Here is an 11,060-nt window from a genome sequence, read left to right as displayed (position 1 = left end):
TCTAAAACACTAAATATATAAAGACAAATAATTGCCAAACTGGTGTTTACTTGCCAAAAGGCTAGTAATTCTGTTCATATTATTAAAGCATCCCTGCCACACTGAAATATGTGTAAGGTGACACAAGTTCATTTACGTGTTCTCTCCTATAAACCACCTGTTTGTGTTAGTCTGACAGCACTGCGCATAATAGAATATAGCCCAAACTAGTTTACACAGTTTCCATTTCTAATTCTAAATCTTTATGTTAGGCAACATGGCAATCCATTTAAAAAAATAAAAATAAAACTGGTTCAATTTTGTATACTAGCTATATATCTGGATTAACAAGATAAGGGTATATTAAAGGGATGTTAGATTATCTATATTTGCCTGCAGGTAATGTAAATACAAAGATATGCAGTAACACTGATTTTACATGTTGTTGCAAAATAAATACATGGTGATGCATTCCATACCTACTAATATTTTGGACTTTGTGCCAAGAAACTTTTGACTCCAGCTTCCTATGTGCAAGTGCAATAACACGGTATCCCTCCTTTGTGTAGCCCTCCAAAACAGCTGCAAAGTTTGATGGAACTACAAACATATAAAAAAATACATCAACAAATGCTTTTCTTTATCCAGCATAAATGAACAAAAACACATCTTGTAACTAATAACCTTTGTATATACTTTACACTATACACTTATTTTAGAGAAGAATGCAACAATATGCATGCAGTTTACCTGTCTCTGGCTTACAAAGGCTGGCTACCACTTCTGGAGCTCCTTTCACATAAGCATCCATTCGTTTTTCTCCCAGCACTCTAGCAACCACAGCCATACGTTGTAAAGCTGAAGAGAAAGGAAACTGTCGTACAATTCCAATCTCATATGACATCTGCATATAAAAGGGGACAAAAGTAAATAAATAAATACATTAAAAAAAAAGCATAACTCCCCATTAAAAAACAAAATTGCTTTGGTGCAATAACAAGGCTTCTGATCTCACTTGTAGTTGATTGAGGGACACAAGAAAACTTGTACGTTTGGGTTATAGCTCTACCAACATGAGTATTGTGGAGACACACCAATATGAAGACACGCATCAAAAACAGACCAGTGACAAAGGATATTAGGTAGGAAAGTTGGAAAGTTTAAGTATATTGGATGTCCTAAGGGACAATGTGCCATCAAGTTCAACCACTAGGGAAATAAACATATCCCAGATTTTAATCCCTATAAAACATAGTTGGTCCAGAGGGAGGCAAAAAAAAAACCCTGGTACAATTTGCTTCAACAGGGGGGAAAAAATCCTTCCTGATTCCATGAGGCAGTCAGATGTTCCCTGGATCAACAGTCTGTTATCTTTACTTTAAAGCCTTAATACCCAGTTATATTCTGTGCTTCCAGCTTTTTCTTAAAGCAATCTATAGTAGTTGCTGAAACTACTTCCTTCCTATTTGTGCGCATGTTACAGGATGTGTATATATAGCCCCCCCTAGTGCCTGAATTTTACCACACAGGAGCAGGTGAACACAACAGGTGGTTCACCAGAACTGATAATTGATGTATTGCTAGGTATGAGATGTATCATTGAATACAGTACTTTTTTGTTTGCCAAAAAACCCTTCCTCTCATTTGTTCTTTACGAATCCAGATCAGTGACAGGACAATCAAGACAAAAAGAATCCTGTAGGTGGCTGTGTAACCCAGAGGTACAAGACTTGGGGTCCATCAATAGACAAGAAAAAATATTTTATTGTCTTTAAAGGATCATAACAACTTTAAAATATGTTTTTACATCGGTTTACACTTCTATATCTGGTTTAACTCAAGGACTGTTATGGTATGATGTTAGGTGCTCTCAGGAGATCGGAGGAAGTGTAGAAGGTCTGCCAGCTGACAGGGGGACTGGTGATGCCTGACATATGACTGTCAAGGTGTAGAGTCAGACAAAGTAAACTACAAATCTTTTAAAAGTAAGCCTGATCAATTACAACTTAACAACTAAATTTACAACTTGTAAATTTTACAATTGAATATGGGTCTAAATCTAGCATTAGCTCAACCTTAACTGGCGCTCTAAGTACAGCATACTATTTTTAGGAGATTCACAAAACATCATCACAGAACAGTTGACATCATTTGTCTAGGTAATGCCAAGAGAAATAAGATGTGGCCATACAAAAAAACAGATCTATTCAATTCAGTACCACGTTAAAACAGACAGGAAATTTCCCAAAAACATTTTCAATTTATTACAATGCATCCTACAATAAAAAGCAAGCCCTGATAAACCATAAAGTGTGAGGGTATAGAAATATGCCATTTGGCCACTAAATGAATATTTTAACTCTCTCAATTATCTGTCCTCTTCCAAAGATGAATGTTTTTACCATGAGGTCACCAGCATCCCACTCAAAGTCTGTGGTTTCTTCTACAAGCAGCCACAATGCTGCTCAGTACAGCTCATAAGATTTAGGGAATCATATGTGGAAAACAGTATGAAATGGGTCATAGGTCTAACCAGTAGAATGCATTACAATGCTGGCAGGATTGAACAGATCTAAATAGAAAAATATATACTTTAAAGGGTTTGCACATTGTGTGGAGTCAGACAGAAGACAAGCTTGTGCTGAGTTGCTGTCCTTAGTAGATAAAGCTGCAGCCCAGCACTGCTTTACAGACATAACATCAGCTGCTTGTCCCATACACACAGAGCGCAAATCAGGCTGCACTGACAACATCTGATAAGGACCATACAAATTGGACTACTTTGTCAATAAGATAATAATTCACCATATTCCAAAAGCAGACAATTGTTTTTTTCCTCTTACTATATTTTTAGCAAACACTTTTTAAAGTCATTAGATATTATGCCCAACAACCTGAACTACTTTTTTCAAGGAAGTGACATGCTCCTTTTTTCATTTTTGTAGAGGACATATTTGGCAGATTCCCAATATTCTAACTTCATTGGGTCTCTTCCTAGTATGCAGGGTAGGTTTTTCTGTATCTCAAGATAACAAGTTGAGCATGTTGGAGATCAGAACTAAAGAAAATAAGCAGCACACTGCTGCCACCTGCTGCCCCGTGCACAAATTGCTAATGTAATAAATTCCAAGTATTAAACCGACAACAAAGTTTCAAACTATTAGGACACGCTAGCTATTGACGTTGTTTGAAAGAACATCATTACATAATGCCTAAACTGTTTCCCTGATTCCTTTTGAGGTAAACTGAGTATTTTCCAAAATGAATTCTGTATACACACACACACTGTAGATCTGCACTATACGTTACCATGCTTTTAAGTTATAACGTAATTTATAAAACTGCTCCATTATTGCCAAGTTGTGAAGCCAAAAAGTGTGACAAAGTCTAGTAGTACAGGTTGGTTATGCTGACAGATTAGCCAATAATGTATATTTAATGCTGCAAAAAACAGAGTGATGCTTACCTCTATTTCATATAGTTCCTGTAATAAAAAAAAAAACAAATGTTATAATGTATAAACCACAGTGTTATTTTTCTAATATAGATCTTTGCAGCTCTCTGTTATTGTGCTGCACTTTAGTACTGTATTCAAGGGTTTTACTGACCAGCTGAACATGTGTGTATCACTAGAAGCTGAACAAAATATCAGAGAGCATTCATTTAAAATGTATAATGTGATCGGTCTGTAAAATGCTACACAACAACCTAGATTAGGGTTGTCAAACTGCAGTCCTAGAGGTTTAAACATAGGCCAGGATTTCTATATGCCAGGCATTTTCTGACACTCTGTAAACCACAACTTGCTGCTGTCTGCTAGGGAAATATAACTGATGGATACCGGCCCTCAAAGACTGAAGTTGGACAGCCTTGATCCAGAACCTCACAAGTCTTATCTCAACCTTTAAGTTGATGATAATGGAAAACAAGGGTTTGAGAAGTGCGGATGGAGAATTCGGCCACTACTCATAGTGGGTAGAATTATTAATCAGTGTATTTTTACTAAATTGTCTAATAATTTGAGCATCCACAAAAACCAAATGCTTCCATTTTTTTTTAATTGAGTAAAGAAGGGTTAAAACATACATCAGAGTTTTATTGTAGTCTGTGACTCAACTGGGAAATTTATGCCTTACTTTTTTACCCTGTGACACCACAACCAGAGTTTAAGGAAAGGGTGTCAAAAGGGACAGAAATTATGTGACACTCAATTTTCCCCCCAAAATATTTTGTAAAAAAAAATCCTTTGAAAAACCAATAAAATTGTTAGAAATACAAAAAGGATAGAAAGGCAAAGAAAAATGAAAAATTGACATATATTCTAACAAATTCTCATTTCATACAAAATAGCATCAGGGTTTTGGCTACACCTGGGCTTTAAACTAGTGAATTAGCCCCATGTTTAACACCAAGTGCTGCAGCAAGGAGCAAAAAGAACCACAAGCTCAAAGTCATAATGAAAAACAAAGTCAAAACAACTCTTTGCACAAGACTGTGCACAATCTTAGACATACCATCCCCTCGTTGTCTGCAGGTTTAAGCTGTGTGCCCGGTTGTTTAGGAGGTTTGACAACTGTTGGCATTATCTGGTTATGTAGTGCAGTCTCTTCCTCAGTGGCTTCTTCCAAAATCTAGGTAGAAAAAGGAACATTGCTTGTTTGTCAAAGCATCACATCATTCTGTTACTTAAGATTAGGTAAAGAAAAACTATCCAACATAACAGCTTATGTGATTAAGATGCTGGACATCCAGGAGGAGGATTCAGAACAATCTTTTCAGAACTTAGAAGGAAGTCAATCTACATCAATAGTAATTCATTACTGACTTGTCTGTTAAGGAAGATGTGACAAAGCAGCCATCCCCTTAAATCTTTTTATTATAAGAACAGTTCAATTAACAACTAGATACCCATGATAACAGATGTGTCTCCATACTTATATACACATACTTTTTTTTTTTTTTTTTTAACACAGTTGAGGTCTTTATCAGTACAGCAACAGATTCAGTTCACATTTCTGCAGCAAATGCCACAAATAAATTATGTAGATTTATTATAGTGATGATGAGATGCAAATCAAATAAAATTTAAACTGCAAAGTAAGCATCTAAAAAAATCCAAAAGGTTACTGCCTCAACAGGTACCTCCAGCTTTAAGTGAAATTTTTCCTTCTAATAAGCAGACCAACTTTCGTTCAAGCCTGTGATCAAAGGAATCTATAGTTCTGGAGTTTGCAGGTTCTCCCCGTGTCTGTGTGGGTTTCCTCCAGGTACTCTGGTTTCCTCCCACATCCCAAAAAACATGCAGTTAGGTTAAACGGCTTCCCCCTAAATTGACCTTAATTACATATGACTATAGTAGGGACATTAGATTGGGAGCTCCTTTGAGGGACAGTTAGTGACATGACTATGGACTTTGTACAGCGCTGCGTAATATGATGGCACTATATAAATACTGTATAATAATAATAATAGTAATTTCAAAAGCCCTATCAATAGCTGAAACTTCTGTTAAGTGTTCCAGAAGATCTTTTCTTGAAGAAGTGTCCGAAACCCCATGACACTACTAATTCTCCAAATTATTGTCTTTTGTAATCCAAAATCATACAAGGCCTACTGCTTATGGGCGTCTAGGACTGGTTTTATATTACTGGGTCTCTTGGTTGTTCTGTGTACAGATATTGTTTTAAGAAACCCAACATAATTGAAAAGCTTGTAATAATTAGTGAATAAAGAGCATTACTTTTCTTGTAAAAGGTTTTTTCAACCTAGAATATCAAAAAACATGTGCACCAAAACATTGGAATGGATGATAGAGGTAAGCTTTGCTGTAGTATTTATATACAAGCAACCTAAATGTTGGTGGACAGAACTAGGTCTAAAATGAATCTCAAATTACACAGATGGATTGTGAGGAGCTGTGAATTTATTATAGACGGACAGATAACCCTCTGAGCAATTGGAGGGAAATAAACAAAATATGTAAAATGTTCAACATCAAACTAAGCATGAGAATCTAGAAGTGTGACAAGACAACTCACCCATCCTATGGCTTCAAACATTTTTAAGTCCAGAGGATCACCTGAAATTACTCCATCAATCTTTGTGAGTGAATGGCAGGTTGCCATACAGGCAACAAACTGAGACTTTATCAATTTCTCACTGTAAGCTTTCCCATCTGACGGGAGGAACCTGAAATCATGATAGATAAAATAATTATAATAGTATATATAGTTAAGCCTATGAATGTAAGTGCATTTAATTAAATAAAGGTAAATATAGACAAATTTACACCAGATTAGGTTTAAAAAATCCACTGTTGTGAAGAATGCTAAGAAATTATGCCTGAACTTCCCCCGATTCTGCTTTTCACAGTAAATCATAAAAGCAATTTTACAGAAAATTCCGGGCTGCATTCTGGACAAGGTTCTCAAAAAATGGTATATTTCTCTTGTCCTGCACTTAAACTTCATTATGCTTTGAACATATGATCTTTTCCTTATATAGAATATAAAATATTATTTAATGACAGTCAAATAGATTACATCCCCTGGCTTCAGATTCCACAGGTCAACACTATCTACAGGTAGTCCCAGAGTTAAGGACATCCTACATACAGATGACTCCTAGATAGGAACGGGGCTTTCTTGCTCGCTCGGGGGCGGTTCGCATTAATGTTTTTTAAAAACAGCCAAAGGAAATATTAGGAATCCTTAAAGAATATCCCCAGAAAATATACCTGGAAACAATAGTGGGAGGTAAAGTGTTTACATGCTGCACTATCCTTTTCAAGTTAAAGATACCCACTCCCGTTTTCAAAAGGAGCTATTTTTACCGATGTGTTGAATATTTGTGTCTGTGTTATAGTATACGTGAAACCCTAATACTTCTATGAGAAGTACAATTAGCTACAATATTTACCTTATCAAAGCATATGAGGTTTAACTGTCCACAAATGTTTATTCTCTGTGGGCTGATACAAAAGATGCCAGCTTTTTTCAGGCGCCTCTGTGCATACACAATCCCAGCAGTTAGAGCAGCAGGAAGGGCAGGAGGTACTGTTATGGTTATAATGTCAAGAGACTCAATAACAATTATGCTGGCTGGGACCTGAAATAAAAGAGGATACAATATAGTGTTAGGAACCCAACAAGCACTATTGTGTAGATTATATCTAGTAAGGCCAGATAAATATATGGGTATAAAAACTAAATACATTACCTCATTTAAAATACTATTTACAACTGTGTAAAGGAACCCAACCCCGGCCACCCCAACAAGACAGAGCAGGAACAGATAGGCATCTCTGTAAAGCTTGAAGTCTGTTGGCTTTGGATACAGTATGGAGCGGATAAGCTGTCCTTTAGATGTGCTGAATCCTGGGGGCACAATATACACTTGATAAATTATTCTGGAGTAAACAGCAAAAATGTAATAACACGTAGCGTTGAAGTGATAAAATATACCAGTTAATAGAGTCTTTTGGAGTAAAACTAAGGCAGGACTACTAAATGGTCATGGTAGGGACCAACAGCTGTGCAACCAATGTGCATTGGTGCTGCAGTTACTGGTGTTTCATTGATGGATGTTCCTAAATTCTACATTTTAATGTGACAGACCTTTGTACATGTTTTACGTTGTTGTTTAGTGAATTCACATAACATAACTGGTGCTGGAAACATCCCTCTGCCAGACACAGTTTGAATCAACCACAGGTTGAACAACGGGGCAGGGAGGTCCAAGTGGTTAAATTACTCCACTTCAGGTCACCTGTCCTTTATATCTAATTTTTACAGATAGGTCCAGATAGAAAAAAAAGCTGATTCCTAAATCCTAACTAGAAAAAGGCAATAAGCTGATCAGTTTTAGAGTGGTGCACAACAAATATACAAAAGCCTAAATGGTCTATATTAACTTAGATTACTAAGTAATCGTAGTAGACTGTGACTCCACAAGGAAAAGCATGTCAGACAGGGATTGGTTCAATAATAATTATACGGTCTCTGCAGCAGATTTTATGGCCTAAAGGAAATCGGATAGAGAATGTGATAGATGTGAGAATGTGAGAGAGTGACGACAGTGAAAACCTTAACCAAAAAGGCAATAGAATCAGCCACACTCAAGTGAGCTCTTTAGACCTGGACTCTGGTGACATTTAGGATTTTAAGAGTAGAGGGCAACATCAGCACTATGAGTAGGAAAGCCACAATAAGCCATGAGCATGTTTAGGAAGGAACCAAAGACCTTACTTTTGACAAATATTTCAAGAAGATTTGTGTCTCTGCCAATCTGTATATTACACATAAAACTTGGTATGTAGTTATGAGTGTCAATATATATTATAGTGTGTTAGAAGGGATAATATGCACCTTACTATGACATACAGAAAAGTCAGCTTGGAGCTATGTGACTCGTATAAAAACACAAGGACTTTGGTTGTATATTTTTCTAATATGTGGCTACTGATATTCCTATAATCTGGAGTGAGGTTTGAATTACCAAGATAATACAATGCCACAGAGAAAAAGTAACATTTCTTAGGCTACCTGTCCGGACAATTATGGCTTTGACAGACTCTCCAGCATAAAATCTGGTTTGGATGACATTGGTTCCACAAAATAAGGTGTGGCGCTTGTGCACCTCTGTACTATAGATTTCATCTTGTTCTTCTCTGGAATTAGTAGGATCTGGCAAGTTGGTCTTCGTGACAGGAACACTTTCACCTATGAAAAAGCATTTATTCAAAATAGATTAGGTATAAAGCAAAAAAAAAAAAATTATATATATATAAATATATATATATATATAATGGCCATATAAATGGCCACAACATACAAATATCAATATCAAAATGACAAACACCATTTCATTCTCACAAAGTCTATATATTGATACAACTACTTAATTTGATTTTTTCAAAAAGAAAGCATACATATGTTTCAGAAACTGAATACACCTAGTCCATTATTCCGTCAAATTCAATTTTTTGAAGACATTTAGGTCCTGACCAAAAAACAGGTAATTTTTACCGAAACCGATAATTCCTTTGTTGTACATTGCTAGCTTATGGAATAGTGCACAGCCAGGACATGCTTTTTGATGATAGCAAGTAAGGTTGAAAACAGGTTTAGGGCATGCCGCCCATGAATTTAAAGATAGCAATACATTTTTATGACCCTCTAGCAAGTACATCTGTATTCATAGATCAATACCTGTTAACATGCTTTCATTTACAATGCAAGTTCCACTAATTAGGACGGCATCACATGGCATAACAGTCCCATTAGGAGGGATAACCATGATGTCCCCAGGTACCAGGTCTGTAGATAGGATTTCTTCTATTTCTAAAAAAGAAACAAATGTCAGAACAAAAGATCAGTATGTGCAATTAGATTATTATTAGTATTACACAGTATTTATATAGCACCATCATACTATGCAGCGCTGTACAAAGTTCATTGTCACTAATTTTCCCTTAAAGGAGCTCACAATATATCGCTATAAAGTAGTATAATGTAAACAATAATGTATTGTGAGGTCAGTTTGGGTGGGGGGGTGGGGGGGTAATAAACCCAACTGCATGTTTTTGGGATGTGGGAGGAAATCGGAGTACCTGGAGGAAACCCACACAGACAACACAGGGAGAACCTGCAAATTCCATGCAGATAGTGTCCTGGTCCGAGATTCGAACCTGGGACCTAATGCTACAAAGGCAAGAGTGCTAACCACTGAGCCACCGTACTCAGAGCATTTCACCAATGGAATTGTCCCATACCACTCTTTTTATCTGTACTCTAGCACTTTAATAGCCAGTCCATGACCTTATACAACTTCAAATATTACTCACATTTTTTGGCAAATATTACCCATAAACAAGATTTTAAAGAGTAGTAAACCAAGTATAAAATAATAAAACTATTATTGAATTCTAGGCATAAAGCCAATAACTATACAACATGAGGTAATGGAATTTTCAACTATTTCCTGGTTCAGTGGAGGAGAAGATACAACTTTCAGAACTTTGGCTATACATACTAAGAGGAAACTTTCTGAAAATATATGGTAACACAGTCATGTGTCTTGAAGGATTAACTCAAAATAGATTATAGAATCTGTGCTTTTATTCTATATTCCATAGCAACAAAATCACTTTCATTTACCTAATATTTACACAAAACATTTGGACACTGTAATGCTGTAGTTTTGAATGTGATTATATATGCAGGTCAATGGTTTAGTTTCATCAGAAAAACTAAACCACTCTACCAACATAATTAAACCACCAATAGGTGAAGTGAAAAGTAAGTTCTTGAAGATCCTAATTTGGAATAGGAAAGGGAAAAATGTGATGGATAGGCGCTGGATGGTAGCATTCTGCAGGTCCTGTGTGGTGTTCCCAGTATGTAGCATTTAGTGCTTCAAAATGTGGTCCCTACGTCACAAAATAAATTGATATGCTCCAAATAACCAAACCAAATGTTTCAGTCACCTTATAACGGTGGTGGTTAAATAACTTACAGGCACATTACTTAAGATGGAGGATTCAAATTTAATAATAAATAGTAAACTTGAAGGATCCTCAGCTCCCCCATTGGCCCAGCCTGGGGCACCTAATTCAAATATTGATAGAGCTTCTCTCCAATTACCAACTAGTAGATGTAAGGAGGGAGTTCCATCCCTCAAAGGTTTCACATACTATTACCCCTCCCATCATAGCTTTACAAGAATGGATCACATTTGTGCAGCAACAATTTCTTCGAGTGACAAGGTAAAAAATCCTGTCTATCCCTTGGTCCGAAAATGTGCTCCATAGAAAAGGCAGCCAGTGACTGGGAGGCCATGATTGTCCATGGCACATTGCTGCATATGGTCGGAGCATGAGAGCAGCAACACAAGGCATTATGGAAAGAAGATAATTAGAAGGGAGACTTAAATAATTTGCCGATACTCTTTAACAAAGGACACAGTCAGAGGTTTTGGGTTTTGAGATATCCATGGCCCAAATGGTCAGGACTGTGTTGGTGGCGCAAAGGGGACCTACACAATATTACCGTATTTTTCGCCCTATAAGACGCTCCGGAATA

The 11,060-nt window shown here is 36.6% G+C and overlaps 1 protein-coding gene across 1 annotated transcript in view; it reads right to left on the bottom strand.

The window, feature by feature from the left end:
- ATP13A3 (ATPase 13A3) overlaps nucleotides 1-11,060 on the bottom strand; it is a 60,857-nt gene that overhangs the window by 15,898 nt on the left and 33,899 nt on the right. The window contains exons 10-19 of the mRNA XM_072408209.1: nucleotides 9,189-9,320; nucleotides 8,523-8,699; nucleotides 7,198-7,355; nucleotides 6,879-7,086; nucleotides 6,530-6,556; nucleotides 6,018-6,184; nucleotides 4,494-4,610; nucleotides 3,446-3,463; nucleotides 730-883; nucleotides 459-579 (exon numbers count right to left, since the gene is read on the bottom strand). Of these exons, the coding sequence (XP_072264310.1) occupies nucleotides 459-579; nucleotides 730-883; nucleotides 3,446-3,463; nucleotides 4,494-4,610; nucleotides 6,018-6,184; nucleotides 6,530-6,556; nucleotides 6,879-7,086; nucleotides 7,198-7,355; nucleotides 8,523-8,699; nucleotides 9,189-9,320 (1,279 nt within the window). The remainder of the gene's footprint in view (nucleotides 1-458; nucleotides 580-729; nucleotides 884-3,445; nucleotides 3,464-4,493; nucleotides 4,611-6,017; nucleotides 6,185-6,529; nucleotides 6,557-6,878; nucleotides 7,087-7,197; nucleotides 7,356-8,522; nucleotides 8,700-9,188; nucleotides 9,321-11,060) is intronic.

Source organism: Pyxicephalus adspersus, chromosome 4 (genome assembly GCF_032062135.1).
Source record: "Pyxicephalus adspersus chromosome 4, UCB_Pads_2.0, whole genome shotgun sequence".
In the NCBI taxonomy this organism is placed as follows: Eukaryota; Metazoa; Chordata; class Amphibia; order Anura; family Pyxicephalidae; genus Pyxicephalus; species Pyxicephalus adspersus.
The sequence above is the reverse complement of the archived record's forward strand: the minus strand, read 5'-3'. Positions and strand labels throughout refer to the sequence as shown.